We start from the raw sequence: 18,168 nt of genomic DNA, 5'->3' as shown, positions 1-18,168 counted from the left end.
TTTCAAACACCCGTCCATAGGATTTCTGGCTAGTATTTCTGCTTGTGATTCTTTGACTTGAAAATAAATTATAAGTACAAATGTAATCATAACCTGCTCCATCAGCAGCAATGTTCATCCCTGATGAAATCATGCATCTGCTGTACCATCAACTAAAACCCTGAAGAGGGAACCTCCGCTCATAGAACGTCTTTATTTGATTAAATTTCAGCTTCATTTAATTACGGCTATAAATTTGTGAACGAGCTTTACACAGCAACTCAGCAACTGTTGATTAAGTCGAATTACATGAGCTAGATGGCTAGCGAGAACAACAAACTGATACAGTGAGATTTATTTCATGGTCCTACTGTACACATGTAAACCTACAATGAAATTATATGTGGTACATTGATTTGAGATAGTAAATAGTCATGTCATTTTTATTTATATACTTGCAAAGATTCTGTAAGGCGGCCTGGTAGTGACTGGTTAGCATGATGGCCTCACAGTTGTGGGGTCCTGGGTTCAAATCCAGGTCGGTCCTCCTGTATGGAGTTTGCATGTTCTGAAATACTCTGTGATTGGTTAGTAAGCAGTTCAGATTGTATGCTACCCTGTGCTTGAAGTCAGCTGGGATTGGCTCCAGCACCCCCATGCTCAGGCATTCATTATAAGATTGACATAGTGGAATATATATATATATATATATATATATATATATATATATATATATATATATATATATATATATATATATATATATATATATATATATAGTACTATACACTACTTAGCTCTCTGCGTTTCAACATCTTCCTCAAACTATGTAGAAGATCTCTATCTTTTACCCCACCACTTTAACACATTCACCTGCAGACAACTTTCCAGCATCCTGAGGTTCTGTAAGTAACAATCTTTCGTATAGCAGCAATAGAACACATCTGAAGATTAGCATTCGTGTGTGAGGAACCAGAACCAGACACATTCCTCTGGGGTAGTCCAGTGAGCTAATCTGACCCTAGCACTTACTTTATCAGCCCTCGACCAGCTGCATGTTGCCTCTGCACATAAAAAGACACATTCACAAATAAAATCTCACTCAGCTGTGAAGATTTCAAATCATATCATCTGATGTGCACAGCATTATGCAGCCCTCCTGGCAGGGAACACAGGCAATGTGCAAGTAAACACACCCCGGCAGCTAAATACACCCCAGCATTATTATTTTTTCTTTTACACGTGCAGGCACTCTTGCATAGAATACAAATACTTTATACATATGAATCACTTGAGCTCCAAAAAAGCCAGGATAACTTTCCATTCGTAACATGAAAATGTTCCCAGGCATCGCCACTCATCTCTTGCGTGGCCATGACTATAATCACCAAATAAATATTGCCTGGATTCACATCCACAACAGCGTCAGTCCCAGAAGGGGACACCAGTCAATGCAGTTTTCATAGCAGCAGCTAATCTTGTGCCCTCGGTGGACACATACCTAACGTACAAACTCAGGAATATATTATATTGATGGCTGCTTTGGCTCACTGCTTTTGTTCTTTATTCCCATTCACCTGGGTACAGTACATCAAACATGTGTATGAACATTCTTTAAAAAGCTCGGCGAATTAGTTGAACACTAACTTATTGTCTGTTCTTTATGTAAAAATGATATTAGGACTTAAATTCAGTCCCCTAAAAAGACAAATTCCGATAAAGATCACCTTAGAGGAGAGGGCCTAAATGTGGAGTAAGAAAGATACTTGGTGTCGAAATATGAGAGAAAGGGAAGGAAAAACTTTTTGATTATCATTTTAACGCTGATGGCTTGGACTGATTTTACTTTGTCATTGGGAAAATCCAAATACAAAATGTTTACTGAGCTAAAATCAGAGACTGTCTTGCAGATAAAACATGGCTGTGAGAGAGTTATAGCTTACTGTGTAGTAATGCCATTGCCTACAGTCAGAAATATGTATAATCAAGCGTCAATGAAAAGTGTGTGCACGTCTACGTATTCCCACTTAAATCTATGAAAATAACTGGGCTGGTATTTCATGCCATTTATTGCCAAAAGGCAATTTTTATTTAGCTTTTTTTCCCTGAAGGGGCTCGAGCGCTCTGTAATGTTTCAAGAAAATCTATTGTGCATTTTTTTTTGTTATGCATACTCATGCCCGCAGTGTTTGTGCTGTTTTTTATTCGACTTTTTAAAAATAGCTGCTGTAAAGTTGAGAAAAACAACAAAATACAAGTGGGGTAAAACTTTTGAACTGGGGAGATTGATGCGTAGGTACTTAATTTTATATTCATTAAGCTCATCATCCGGTCCCAGGTGCAGTTTTTACAAGCTTCATGAAAGCTTCTGCAAAGACAAAATTCAGCAAGTCCTGCTGCAACAAATTCTGAAATAGAAATAATTTTTCAGGTCCATATTTTGGGTTTTATACCGAAAAGAATTGCATTTTCACATTTATTTTCCCAATTTCCCTACAATTTCTATGTATTTCTAAATCACATTAGATGAGATAGACTTAAAAAGTACATAAAACAGCTTCATATTTAATATTTTTTCAGAAAGTTTTTATTTAAAATAATCTTGATTGCCCTTTCAGGAGAGCAGACTTGTTTGTAAACTCCCTTACTCGTGTTTACAATGAACCACCATAATAATATGTAAACATTCTTTGACATGAACCTTGACAGGGGAGTTTGCAGAAAACGGGTTTTAGTGATTTGCGTCTTGAAACCATTTTTCATTGAGATTATCTTGCTTGCCCTTTCGGGACAGCAGATTTGTTTGCAAATTCCTTTACTCGGCTTTACAATGTACCACCAAAATAATACGGAAACATTCTTTGACATGAACCTTGAATTTCCAGCTTGACAGGGGAGTTCAGTAAACAACTGTAAAACATTCTATTTCAACAAAAGAAAAATGTCCATGGCTTCTGCCTAAACCTTCCACTAAGCACAGTGAAGTACCGGTGTTATGTATTGCATCATTCATTCATTTTACGAACCGCTTATCGTCACTCACAGTAATCGCGGGGTGCTAGAGGCTTTCCTAGCCAACTGTGAGCAGTCAGCGGGGGGCACTCCGAACTAGTTACTAGCCCATTGCAGGTTTTGCGTCATATGGTAGCTATTCCTTTCCATTTAATCTCACTTGAGTGCCAAAATATTAACTTTTAACATTTTCATTAAATTCTTCTGCAAAAGTTATTGGCAGCCCCTCCTGAGCGCGTCCCATGCCCAATTGAGTACATCCGTCAAGTTCAACATACACACCCTTAAACACACAAACTGTAGTTGCACTACATCAAATGAACAGGAGGAAAGGGCATGAGCCACTGTGATTGCTCATCAAGTATCCAGTGAAGACGGGCGGCAGGCATCAATATGACCCAATCCCGCTCTCCTGGGCCCACCTGTCGATTACAGTGGTAAAGACAAGCTGCCCGCTGTCTCAATACATTCTCAGTAGCCTCCAGCAGGCCCGGAGACACACTAAGAATCCTGATGCCGAGGGGGAATAAGGGACCTTCCACTTCACGCTGCAGATACACAATAGTTTTCCTCTGCTGCATAAACCATGGAGATGAACAGGCCCACTGAGAAGAAAAACAAACACACGCACACATCACTCTCTGCAATTCAGTTAGAATGAGGTGAATGTGTTTAATATCAGCTGCTCTCCCAAATGTAAAAAAAAATACTACACTTAGTTGTAAAGTGAATAAAAAATAGTCAGGAGCAATGTTCCCTCTAATTTTTTTTTTGTCTGGGCAGAAAGACAACCTCCCTGAGCACACTGAGTACCGGTGTGAGCAACATCATCATTGCTCGCTATGGGCACACACCAGTATCACACCTGCCATAAGCAGGTGCAGGTCTACTACACATAAATGATTTAGTAATAATAAAATGTAATGATTAATATCTATGAATGGGCGGCCCGGCGGATGAGTGGTTCGCGCGTCGGCCTCACAGCTAGAAAAATAAATAAAAATTGGGATTTTATTTTGTGCGCTCCATATGATTTGCTGTGCGCAGAGAAGACGAGAGTAGTGCGCAATTGCGCACGCGCGCAGTTTAGAGGAAACATTGATCAGGAGCAAGTTTTGCCGCTACCCACAAAACACACTGAAAAACCTCAAATCTTATCACAACTGTAACATTTAGTAATATTCTACCATGAGTTCATTACATTTTCCTAAATATTTGGACATTGATCGCAAACAAACAATCCCATAATATCTCGGAACCTTCATTTTATTTGAAATCACATGTTCCCATGATGTTAAACGTAATAAATTAAAAAGGGAATGTTCATACTGCAAAATGAGTCACTATGCCTGAGGTTACAACCTCCAGAGTAACACTCAACAAATGGGAAAAATACTCCTATTTAACATCATTTTATAGCAGTGAGATGGTAATTCAAGTGCATTACAGTTTGCGCATTTTTTGTAATGAATTAAACATTTTTACAAGATAGCACAATAGGAAGTACCTCACAAAATACACAGCTAATGAAACACTGCATTTATTTGCATCGCAAAATTTCAAATAAACACCCTAGGATTATAATTAAAGTTATAATATTGAGACATATTTAGCCTGCAGATTTTAATGATATTTACTGAATATCTACCTAAAGATGTGTAATTACCATAATGCCCATATACATGCGATTAGACTTCATCAACTCTTTCCAGCCACAAGCATTTGATGCAGAGTAAGAGTTGGCCATTGCAAAATATACAAAACAAAAAAGATTTTTACATTTGTTGTTCTTCATTTAGTTTTTACAGTGCATTGGGGACATTGAAGAAGATAGTTCCATAATTCATTCCCACAGCTGCCATTTGATCAGCAGAACTTTATCTCAGATATGCAATAAATGTTTATGGTCAGGCCTGTCTGATTTTTAATCAAGCTTTGTGTAATGTATGTGTCTAATTTTGTGCAGCTCGTCTTTACCGTTGTATGCCCTACTATTTGCTGTGCATCGAGTTAAATTTAGGTTGTTTGTGACTCGTTCACAGGTGTCCTAATGAGCTGACCCAGCTGACTTCATGCCTTCTATTGCTGCGCCAGAAGATATTGATCTCTACAGAGGTAATTTCATACATGTCATCATTAATAGAGAATTTTTTAAAATGTCAGACCATTCATTGAATGGATGAGCACAGATATCCACTCATCTGATATACTGTACAATCTGTGGGTTATCCGCAACAGGATGAGTTATTTAAAATTATTTCACCAGATGGCTGAAAGTACAATTAACCCATGTCCACATTTGTAATCCCTTTTAATAGAGACCATGTCTCTTTGTAAATTATACATTCATTTTCATTATTCTACAGTGTAAACATGTGAAAATGTTGTGTGGCATTATCTTGTGAGGATGACTCTGGAATGACTCATTATGGGGTCTCAACCCATTTCAGGGCACTCACTTAAAGGCAATGGCTGCCATCGACGGGGACTCGCGTCCAATCTATTTAGACTGGGAGAGCCTAGAAACAAATGATCTCTAGCAGGCACCCAGTCAAAAGGGAATGGATGTCTGGCACGTCAATGGTGCTGAAATATTAGCAATCACAGCGAGTCTTCCCAAATTTTAACAATTTAGAGGTCTGTTATTGGCAATTGCAGGCAATGAGTTAAAGGCAATGATATTTCTTTTAAAATGAACCTAAATGTCAGTTAGGAGGGCCAAATATTTCTGTTTTTAGTCATTTTAAATTCAGGAATTTTATTTTTAATAATATATACATTTAAAAACATTTTATTCATGAAAAATAATGAATTGATACAAAATCCAGTTTACTTTAGCCATATTTGTTTACAACCGTGTGATATTGTATGCAACCTGTGATGTCCATGTATGTTGATTCCAGGTCTTTATGGGGTAAAGTAACACACAATCATTTGATTTTGTTTTTTAATTACCCGAAATAGTCACTTTCCCTATAAAGGGTTAATCAATACACTCGATGCTGCATTCCTACTCTGCTTCCCAATAATTTGAAAGCTAGATGGCAGAAGAGCCCCACTGCAACCCGCTCGGGGTTTTGGTTTTAGGCACGCTTCTCTCATCTTTGCAATGCAAATGTCCCAAACGCTAATTCTGACTACATTCTGGACCAAGCCCCACTCTCTTTCAAATTAAGTTTAAAATGAAGTGCGAGAGGTTCCTTGATATTCCAGACGGGACGATGCCCTAGGAATCACCACCTTATTTCTATCCCGACACGCACACCTCATTAACGGTTCCCTTCACACCGGATGAAGACTTGCATCCTCCTCCTCATCTGCATCCTCATCCGCATCCTCATCCTCCTCATGCTCAAACTCCTTGTCCTCATCTTCATCCTCATCATCATCCCCCTCTTCCTCCTCCTCCTCCTTTTGCCACCCACATCCACTTCATGATTTGTTGCTCGGCGCACATCACACTGTAGTTCTATAGGACGTCCCCCCTGCCTCCCACCTCTCCCTCTCTCCTTCTCTCTCTCCCTCTCTCTCTTTCTCGCCTCCCCCTCTCTTGCTCAAGGCAGACATCACTATTGCAGATCAATAACGGCACCGTTCATATAGTCTGAACGGGACGTGCGCGTCCATGGAGGCAACCATGTGCAGCACCGGGGGTCGCGCAAAAGCAAAGCCGGAGACGCGCACACTTGTCGCCCCTCTCGGCAGAAATGCTCGAGCCCTCGTCCAGGTTGCTTGGGTTCTCTCCTAAATTGGACTCTCGCTCACTTTTTCTGCCTTCAGCGTACCTACAGCACGGGGTGCCTTATCTCCCGAGAAGAGGGAATCTCCCCGGAAGAGGAAAAAACAAAAAAAAACCAGAGATAAATAGAAGAAAATAGGTTAGGGATTATATCGTCCGAGTTCTGACAATGACGCGGATTTACCGGGAAGAATGCTACGAGGGATCTGTGGAAGTGAGGGACGTCTGCGTTAAATGTGGCCGAGCTCAAACCAGCACTACCACGATGGGGATTAGGACGGGGATTGTTTTTTGGAATCTCTTTTTTTCTCTCATGTTCACCTGTGTCAAAGGTAAGGCGCGTCGCAGGAACTCGCCATCATGCGCATGTAGTGTTTGCGCGTCCCCCCCAAAAAAAGGAAGAGAGAAAAAATTAGCACGTCTTTGCTCAGCGGATGGAGTTGAAGAGACGCATTTCAGCGGTTTTGCTCGCTCAATGCAGTCTTTGAGCGAGCTCGGAATAAATATTCTTCCAGCAGCGTCTCCTAATAGCCTACGTGAGCTGCTTTGATTAGAGGGCGAAGTACTAATTTGTTCAGGCGCAATGACCTGCGCTTTTTTTTAAATTTGGCTTAAGTCGCGCAAATTCACTGTTTCTACGTCGAGGTTTAGATGTTGGATATTTTTTGAAGGGTTTTTCTACACTGGCTCTCTTAGCAGGTGTTATTCTGAGGGGGGTTCTGGTAAATAGTCAAGTGGAAGCGGGTTATTGCCTGGTTTAGGACCAGTTACAGTATACAGGTGCAAGGTGGTCTAGTTAGTATTCATCTGATCATGGTTTTGGAATTGCCTATTTGAGGAATGATTGGCTAAAGTGACTAAAACTCTTCCTTAAAATTGGACTCCTATGTTTTCACCGTGACACCAATGTCAAATTGTTGGTGAACATTTTAAGACTTTCTGTCCACCTTTTTTTTCTTTTTAATGATATTCCTGAAATTAATAACTGCCCTTTAACTTTATTGTAGGTTTTAAAACATTGAATATTTTAATGAATGGTCTATAAGTAAGAACTAAGTGTTAATTAAAAAATAGATTTGGAAAAAAAAATACATTTAAATAATTACCTGCCACTGAAAATAATCAATGACCAATTCGTTTGCACTGGGAAGACTGGCTGCAAATGCTCCATTGAAGGTGCTAGGCATCCACTCCATTTTGACTGTTAAAATAGATTGGACGTCTAGTGCTGTCAATGGCAACCAATGAGTTAAATGCCCCCATATAAATGGTTAGTTGAAATGAACATGTTAATTAATGACAATGGTAAGTAAGCTGTTTTGGATGTGCACAATGTCTGAAATATTCTTTAATGATTAAAATGATTGCGAGGTAAAATGGTTAAACCCTTAAATGCCATTACAGTTTTTCCTGCATCTCTTCCCAAATATGTATTTTAACACTATGGGAGTGTGCAATGTTTATCTGTTTAGAGTTTGTGCGTGTGTCCCCACGGATTTCAATTTCCATGCAGATTGTTTGCTCTGAGTAATTCTCATGTCTGTCTGTTGGGGGTGGGTGGAATGTGCTGCATGTAGAGTAGAAGCGCCACCCAAGTATGAGCCGAGTCGGCCACAGTGCTGTTTTATCACCACCCACAATGTGGCAATGTCAAACCTCGGGGCCACTGCCAATCCTCCTCGTTCTGTTACTCATTAAGGAGTCAGGCAGCCAGGAACTGAGAAGGGTGGGAGTTAGGTAAAGGGCGATGATGAAGCTTGGGTGGTAAAGTGGAGGAAGTCGGGGGGGGAAAAGCTGATTGAACTGTGGTTTTCTCTTGATGCTGGCCGGTTATCATGTTGTATACATAATTGAATATAAACTAGGTATGACTTCTGACTCATGTTCTGATCTCCTTTCCAGAGTGTTTTAGAATGAAAGTTTTTCCCTTTTGTTGTATTGTTATCTATTTCCTGTGAGTGATGCACAGTTGTTCCGCTCCAGTGAGCTACCTAATTCATTCTTGTCACTCCACCAATTATGAATAATGGAATTATGGCAAAGTGAGTCACTTGGAGTCAAAGTTAATGGTACTTGGTTGTTTGGCTGCATTTCTCACCTGTCATCAGAGGGTATCGACCTGTGGGGACAAAATACAATTGATTAACAGGAACACACATTTGCAAAGAGAAAACTTGGGGAATTCAATTTATTTCTAGCTGACAGCATGAGCGATCCTAATCTGTTGTTGATCATCAAATTGGCAATAGATAACCAGATATTCTTTCTTCTGGGTCTACTTGATTTTCCACTACACAGAACACTCCGCAATGTAACTTGTTGTCATGGCGACAACACATAAAACTGCCATTTAACTTACACAACAGCTCACAGTTCTCATTTCAGGACGCTCCGAGCAGCCAGGGCCAATTGTAAAACAGATTTACATCTTGTTAATTGACTATGGCATGACTTTGCTGTCTGTAATCAAGTAGTCATGAAGAGAAAGATTGTCATTGACACAGAGGCTTGACACTGTCGCAGTAGCGACCAAGAAATGACAAAACCATGCCTTGCGGATTTTCTCCAATCAATCAGTTGTCCGCATTGTACTTTTCGCACACGCTTGGCTTGGCGTGAAGCCATGTGATGTCAAAAACAAATGACCGATTCTGCCAATTTAAGACAACTAGAAACTGAGACAGTGGAAGAATAGTATCTTGAAAATACTGCATACCCACATTTTATTCGGGATTATAGCTTTTCTGGCTAACAAATGCCTTGTTACAAAGTTAGAAATAACTTTTTAAATAATTTCTATCAGATCAAATGCACTGCATTTAGCAAATACTATTCATTTTTAAAAATAGTACACAAAACACATGGGACTATAACCCGCTGGTGTCCGTCCACGTTATACTATGGAATATTCCATAAATTAGCTGCAATGGATTACAAAACACAGGTTTCATAAGGGGAGGTTGTAGTCGCTCATAGTCCAAATTTTACATTGTATGGCTCCTAGCACCACAGAACTTGGGTCTTTCAAGCCATCTACCTCATATTTCATGACTGTTACAAACATAACAGGCAATAGGTTAGTTGAACTAATAAGTTAAACACCAAAACACTTTGAAACAAGGGTCAATTGTAAATGTTGATGATCGTTTAATGAGCCAGTATGCAATAAAAACAGCACTTCATACGGTACTAAACTACATAAGGTTCATGACCTGATTTCGTGGCGCAGACATCCAGTTGAATTCCCCCCGCCCCTTTTCTTTCACCAAGGGCAGTTCAGTGGAGCTTTTAAAGACCTAGTTCTCATCGTGTTGCTAGAAAATAGTTGAGATCGAATATGATGTAATGTGCTCGCTTTTCAATCGTTTCCATTTAGATTCTCTTGAGTACACGGAGCCTGGACATCAATTGTTGAGAGGTTGAAGAAAAAGCATAGATATGTTTTTTAAAGCACTATACACTGAAAACTATATTTTAGATTGCCGTGGTTGCACAATGGTTTAAGATTCATTTTTATTTTAAGTATTCACTACACAGCCTCCAATTGCGGGGTGGCCACATTTCCATTTTATTCATTGACAACTTTGTTGCAATGTGATTATGTAAACAGATTGCAAAGGATGCTGGGTCTGATCAGGATTACATTTTGTCTGTGTAATTATGGGCTAACTGGATGTTGGGAATCATCCCACTGGAATCTTTGATCTCCTAAGAATTAAAAATATGTCTTAAGTAGGCGGTGTCTTAAAGAATCCTTAGAGTTCCGTTGAAATAGGAAAGAAAATTAATGCCATCATTACATAATGTGCTGAAATTGTTGATCCATTTGTTAGAATTGACATCTCCCTAGTTTAAGTTTAGCAAATCTTTTAGATTTTCAGTTCATTGTTGGCTTTGATTAAATCAGTTTTTCTTCAGTATCAGTGGTAATGTAAGCAGTTCTCTTTAAACAAGAGACTGTCAATAACTTGTCTTGGGTAAGAAAATGGCTCATCCTTGGTGGAGATTAAATGTAATAGATTACAGAGACGCGCCTTCTAGAGTCAAGGCCAGAGATTCTAGATGGACTGTCCATTTTACAGTGGCGATAAGTGTTTAAAGCCTGAAGGCATTTCTGCTGATAACAACATATGCATCCATTTGTTACAAACCTTGACTGGGTTATATCTAATGCAATGCCTTTCCTTGCAGTGCATGCAACTCAAATGAAGTGAGGGAATTTGCACTTCGATTTGGACCATTTCAATGATTTACAACAAAATGAAAAATTTATCTGTAGTATTTAGCTTTTTTCAAACATTTTATTATGGCCACTCTGTACAGAGCTCTGTTCGTAGTTTATGGTTTTGATACAAAATAGTGTATACAAGATTGGCTGGTAGCTAGCTCACTTTGTATGAGTCACGATTACACCAGATCATTTAAAAGATCCAGGAATTAATTAAAAATTATCACTTTTTTTATCTGTTTTGTTTACTTACCAAATCTCTAGCAGGAGTACTGAAGGAGGTTCTAAGAGGAATTCATTAGTTAGTCATTAAAAATTATATTTTATGTGTGGTGTCACCAGGAGTTTTTCATTCTTGCTTAAAGAGATGCTAAAGTTTTATCCTATTTATTTTACATTATCTTTCATAACCTTTGGTAACAACGTTTTCAGGACAATTTTAGTTTTGTTCGGAAGTGCATAGAATGTTATTTTCCAAACTATTTAGTTCTCTTTGCTTGGGTCATGGGTTTCTGCAAGAGTAGAATGCTTATTAAAATACACTGACTGACTGAAATTCAATTTGAATAATAGATATTTCAAATTCTTTTCTCTGATTGGCTTTTGGTAGAGCGGTTGTGTTGCTCGTGGGCTTTGGCAATGTGTTTGGTAAATATATCACATTGCAGAGAGAGACTGTGTCGCCGGATTGGGCGGGGTCAATTGAGCTATTTTCAAAGAATCAATGTAGGGAGACGATTGCTTTGGGTGGAGTGATAAAATCTGGGCTACTTTTGATCAAAATAAGAGTTTGAAAAATTACACTTGCATGTCTACACTTTAAAGTTTAGTTTTGTTGCCTGCTTATAACAGCACATTGACTCAAATTATGACATTATGAAACTATGGAACTGTCCTTTCAGCACCTCATAACACGTGAACTGTGGACTGCAGTAAATTCTGGTTCATACGTATAGTTGTTCGTTCATTCATTCTCTACCGCCTATCCTAATATTCAACAAATGTACGTTTAAAATTCATCAGACACTTAAATTTGCCTCTAGGTATGAGTATGAGCGTGCATAATTGTCCGTCTCCTTGTGCCCTATGATTGGCTGGCCACCAAATCAGGATGTCCCCTGCCTGGTGTTCATAGTCAGTATGAAAATAGGCTTTAATAAAGAAAATCTTGAATGGGAAGCTTTGAATTGGGCTGCTTTTTATTGAACTGGGTAGGTTTCATGGTGCGATTGGGCTACAGACTGTCTTTCTGTTCTTAGATGTCCCGGACATGGCATACAACTGTTCTATGACACAAAGCTTGGCTTTTTTTCAATTATACAAAAATAAAATATTCTCTCACTTGACATTCTACTTCAGTGGGGCTGCGTGAGCGCATCCGAGGTGTATTTCAGTTAGGAGACAAGCTTTTGTGATGCTTTCCTTGCTCCAAAAATATTCCTTTTATTCTACTCCAATAAAACATTCACTCATTTAACGCCAAAACACTCACACGTTGCGTCAAGGCTGGAGACCAATTTCAAAACCTGCTGTTTTCAGAACGAATTCATTTGAAACTGCGCTGGAAAAAAACAAAAAACAACAACAACAACAACAAAAAAACAACTTTGCAGATAACACACTTCAACCAGCGCTCGCTCTCATTTAAACTTATTTTATGCATGAAGCAGTGCCTCTTTAACAAGCTCAGGCAAAATGGAGTGCAAAACTTGGCTCCACCCAGGAGAAACATTTTTAATTCTCTCTGAATTAGTTGTATCTTGGCTATTATGTGGCATGTAAAGCTATGCTCATGCAGGCCTCAAAAGCTTTATTCTGTTCAGTGGCACTGGAGTAAAAGTAAGAAGTCTCATCTCCTGAAAAATATTGTTGAAAATAAAAATGATTGACACAACGTTGATTCTCCTCATAGTCAATTAAGAAAACTTTGTAAAATCCCCTTCTTCAGCTGCTCTTTCGCGGATTGGTCTGCAACCCTGAAATCTCCTTCTGAAATCAAAGTGGTTGTGATGATAATCTAATGCAGACTACGACTGTCAAAACTAATAGATTAAATGACAACTAATTGCTCATACAGTTAATCTGCCACTATTTCTATAAAGGATTAGTCATTTAGAACAATTGCATAATTTTAAAATTTCCCAAATCCTCAAATTTATGCCTCTAATGTATCCAGATTGATTATCTTTGTAAGGAATCAAAGTAAGACATTTGCAAACATCTGTTTTTGCTTTGGACAACTATGATCAACGTTTTCATCTTTTTTTTTTCTGACAAGCTATCGATCAAGCCATTAACTGAATCATCGTCAATTGATGAAAAAAACATAACTTGCTAGATTATGAAACATGTGTAGCCTTAGTATGACTAACCTGCAATTAATATGTAATGATGTCGAACCTGAAAATGTCTCAGAAGTGTTTATCGAATTTATAAGCATGTTTATCAAGTTCCTAGAAGTAGCTAGAAAATGTTAGTACATTTTTAACTCTGTCTCAAGTGATGTTGTTTGCCATTCATTTGGTTGCATTTAATCATTAAATAACTAGTATCAAATGAAGAACAATATTTCATTAATGAACAGTCCTTTCGGAAAGAATGATTCCGTAACAAATTTTAATTTCAACACAATGGCATCTACTTATGATGTGGACATCATTTTTCTTAGAAACTAAGAAAAATGTAAAAAGATAATTCTTTGTTTTTACACTCATCAGGCCCCAATTAGCCTAAATAAAAGAAAATAAGAATGCAGGCCTTGCAAGAGTCTGGGTCTTAGGAGGTTAACATAAAGTATCATATATCATATAAAATGCATTAAGGTAAAATCTCAATTTAAAAAGAATTTCAATGTCTGTGTAGGTGTCTAATGTGTAACTTTAATGACGTTTACTGATGTCTATTTTAATTTATTGGTAAGCAATTATTTATGCAGTGACCTTTTTAGTCTTGATGAATTTCTTTTTTCATTTTTTAATGAGTTTTTGTGGCATTCATTCAGCTCTGTTTCCCCCCTCTCTGTTCAAATACACGTCTAATTTTGACTTTGAACTATTTTAGCTATATGACACAGCCTTGCCCGCCTCAATGTCTTCAAATAGCTGCATCAGCAGTTTAGATCTGTAGTTACACTCCAACAGGAAGCATCTAATGGCACTGAAACTATTAGCATCTCAAGGTCAGAGCTGCAGTGCTACACTTTTGCACAGAAAACGATCAATGTAATGGGATTTTTCTTACACAACTCTTTGTCTTTTGCATGTTGCTATAATTTTTAGTTCAGCCCATCTTATGCCCCTGAAAACGTTGAGGGAATGAGAGCCTGTAGATCAAGGTTCTGACAGATCCTTGAAAAAAGGCATTACATTTATTAATTCGTTTTCCCTACCGCTTATCCTCACAAGGGTTGCGGGGGGTGTTGGAGCCTATCCCTGTAAAGCAAGGGTGTCAGACTCGGGTTGGTTCGCGGGCCGCTTTAACGTCAACTTGATTTCACGTGGGCCGGACCATTTTAGATATAATATTTAGATTTTTCTTTATAAATGGATTTAAAGAACTAGATTAAAAGCCCTGAATATTCAGTATTTTACAGATCTAAAACAATGTTTATTTTAGCTTTTTTGTATATATTTAGATTTTACAAAATGATTTTTGAACTAAAAACACAGAAAAAATGGATTAAAAAATTACAATTATTGATTTAAAAGGAGGAAAATTTAATATACATCTATACTCTTCATTTTAATTTGATCCTAAAACAGAAAGTCGGCACTCATGATTTCCCGGGCCACACAAAATGATACGGTGGGCCAGATTTGGCCCTCGGGCCGCCACTTTGACACCTGTGCTGTAAAGTATGGGAAGCAGGCAGGGGACACCCTGAAATGGTTGCCAGCCAATCCGAGGGGACAAGGAGACGGACAACCATTCACACGCATACCTAGGGACAATTTAGTGTTCAACCCGCCTACAATGCATGTTTTGGTCGATGTGCAAGAAAACTGGATTATACTGGGAGAGAGCCCATGCAGACACATGGTTATCATGCAAACTCCACACAGGAAGGTTGAAGCAAAATTTAGATTTACTTTGGGGTTGTATCATGCAGACAGTTGCAAAAGTACTTGTTATGTTTAAAAGTGATAGAGAAAATGAATGAATATAGAAGAGGTTGATGGATGATGTAGATTTGGCACTGAATATGGAGTCCATAAGGTGGTTTATGATTTCATCAAAAATGTGAAACTACTCCTCCCTCTGGAGGAGTCCCAACATGACAAATATGAAGCAGGCATTAGCAGGGCATTTACTCGAATAATGAATAAGGGATGTTGTTTTAGCTACTTGAAAAAAAAGATGTGTCATTGCTCTGTGGCTGTTTTCCCTTTTTGGGGACAAAATAAATTGTGATGTTATTGTTTTGTAACATTGGGGGAAAGAGGCTGGAGTAATATTGGATGAGATGTTGGCACAGTGTTTTGTGTGTAAAAGTGCAGCTTCCACAGTGGCCTGGCATCAGCTGCAAGGTGCAAAATGGCACAGGAGTACTTTTGTGGTTTTTTTTTTTTACACCACAAATTTAACATGGCTAGAAAGCAGCTAAAAGAGTACCTATGCTTTCAAAGATTATTATCCTTAGCCACTTGCTATTTCCTTGTGCAATGGAGTGGATATTTGTGCACATGCCAGTTGGTACAAGCGTGTCGCTGTATTTGATTGGAGCATTTTTCATCTCAGTGGTGGGCAATTTAAAACCACTGAATCCAATATTCCAATGCTAGTTTTTGCATTTGAGTGGCACACTGTGGAGGTCATAGTAATTCTTTAAAGAGCATTGTTTCAGGTTCAGTTGCTTAGTTTCTTTTTCATTAAGCATGCAGCCACGCATAATGCACAACTGTGGTTATACCCATTTATTTGTATAATTAGTGAAGGTATAGGAAAGCCACAAGGATAAACTGTATGCTGGGGGCATAAATTTCAGGGCTCGGTCTTGGCCTATGTTTGCATGCATTGCTGGTTATGCTGAAGAGGGAATTCTTTCTCATCCCTCCCCATTTGATCTTAGGCACAAAGTGCAGCTCACCATCAATAGGGGAAACAGGTTTTCATTTCTAAACGATGTTTTCTGAATAGAATGCAGTGGTCGTTCATGAGCTTCAAAGGGAAACATGACCTCTGATTTATTTAAATTTACATTTTTGATTCAGAATTTGTCGTGTGTTTATTGAAGTTCTTTCACTGTTTACAATACTCCAGTCCGTGAACATCAATCACTGCACTCTTTAATCATTTATAAACATTAATTATAGAGTTGAATTTTTATTTACCAACTGATTCAAAACATATTTGTAATATACTTTGGTCTAGATCTGTCTGTTTAGGTCTACCGTTCTGAACTCACTTTAAAAACAGAAAGCCTATTCTTGCTCTAAAAAAGTGTTTAAAAATAAATAAATGAATGAATAAATGAATGAATCAATGAATGAATCAATGAATAAATAAATGAATGAATAAATAAATAGAATTGAAAGACACCCCCCAAAAAATAAAGCATTGTTGTAAATTGGACACAGAGAACAAAAGTGTTAATGAGAGTCACACATTTGAATGAATATAATAGCTGCCAGGTATCTAAAATAGGGCTCAAAAGTACTAATACAAATTTGAGCAATGATTCCACCAGCAGGAATAGGCATGTCATCTGAGGTCAAACTTTAGTTGTTACTCAACTTAGCAGCCCTCATGATGCAAGCATGCCTGTGCCCTTACAAGCCACAGAAAGCTAGTCTGTGACAGCTCGGTTAAGTCCAGGCTGACATTACCCCTCGATTGAAATTCATTCATTCAGTTTTGGCAATATGGTAGCCGACAGTGGTGCCCTCAGAGTCGCTGCAGCTTGCTCGCTCGCCTTTGTTTCCTCTTCTTTAATTCCTCCCTTGACAGCGCGAAGATCACGGCCTGGAACTGGTCACGCGCTGTCTGATGCGCATTTGAGCACGTGGCCAAATAACACATCAGGAATGGGGAAGATCCCTGTTTTGGGGTTTTAGGGAAGTATCGACATACTGTCGTGCAGCAAACCCTCAACCTTAGTTCGCAGAATAGCCCTTCTAGGCCAGCTAATTAGGACTTCTATCAATGGCATTGACCCTGAAATCATGATAATTCAGTGCCAGCTGGAATGGGACTTAATTCATCTTCTCTGTTGCTCATCAGTATTAGGTTCATTGAGACTATCCCAGCTAGCTATGAGCAGTAGACTAGGTTATACCCTGGTTGCCAACTAATCTCAATTCAAGGCATCCCATTTCAAATCACTCATTGCTCATTATCAATCAAAAATGAAGGTTTATTGGTTGAATAGATACACTTGCATTTGCAGGTGTGCCTAACTACCTAGTGATGTTTACATATAACTAAGCACCATTTCTTAGGGATGAAACAAAATTATGAAACCAAAAAACCCATATGAAAAAACTGAGGCATAAAATCCAATATATATATATATATATATATATATATATATATATATATATATTCCTATATATACAATAAAGTCAGCTATTATTCAAATGTTTTAAAATGTATCATTTTTGTTATATGGAGAATTAATGGTTTGAATTAGAAAAAATATATTTATTTCATATAACAAGTTGGTTGTGGTTGCCCACACAAGAGCAAGAGCTAAATAAAATTTCCAACGCTGGAAAGAAAACCAGATTGTCTCGTTTTTAGCTGGTCAAAGGGAGTGAAAGAGAAGATCTGTTGGTGTTCAGTGCATGTCACGGGTCGGGTCCACAATCAGTGGAAAATTCTAATAGCAACGCTGAGCCAGCACACACACATCAACCTCCTAGTAGCAAGTACAGTGTATTCTACTGAGAAATTTGCTCAGATAAATCATCTTTTTGATTTCAATAATATAATTTTGATTTAAAAAAAATAATTGAGACCAAAACCACTTTTATTTTCTTTGTTAGGTATTGGCCAGTCGGGTATCAGCCAGAAAGTTTGGGCCACGGACTTTCCGGTACATCGCTATTATTTCTCATTTTTACGACCGTTGTCAGGATAAGCAGTATGACAAAAATGATTTTTTTTCTTTTGTAAAGGATTGAGTTTGTAGAGGGTATTTATTATAGGTAGGTGTTGCAGCAAAGGCTGTAATTTATTGACATTTTTTGCCACCTTTATCTTTCCTCCATGT

At 38.3% G+C, this 18,168-nt stretch overlaps 1 protein-coding gene across 1 annotated transcript in view; it reads left to right on the top strand.

Moving 5' to 3' along the window:
* The first annotated feature begins 6,489 nt into the window (after nt 1-6,489).
* Nucleotides 6,490-18,168, top strand: part of LOC144072859 (CUB and sushi domain-containing protein 3-like) — a 155,966-nt gene continuing 144,287 nt past the window's right edge. Inside the window, exon 1 of the mRNA XM_077598220.1 lies at nt 6,490-7,062. Coding sequence (XP_077454346.1) covers nt 6,900-7,062 — 163 coding nt within the window. The 5' untranslated portion in view covers nt 6,490-6,899. The remainder of the gene's footprint in view (nt 7,063-18,168) is intronic.

Source organism: Stigmatopora argus, chromosome 4, assembly GCF_051989625.1.
Source record: "Stigmatopora argus isolate UIUO_Sarg chromosome 4, RoL_Sarg_1.0, whole genome shotgun sequence".
Classification (NCBI taxonomy): Eukaryota; Metazoa; Chordata; class Actinopteri; order Syngnathiformes; family Syngnathidae; genus Stigmatopora; species Stigmatopora argus.
This window is presented reverse-complemented; position numbering and strand designations above follow the sequence as displayed.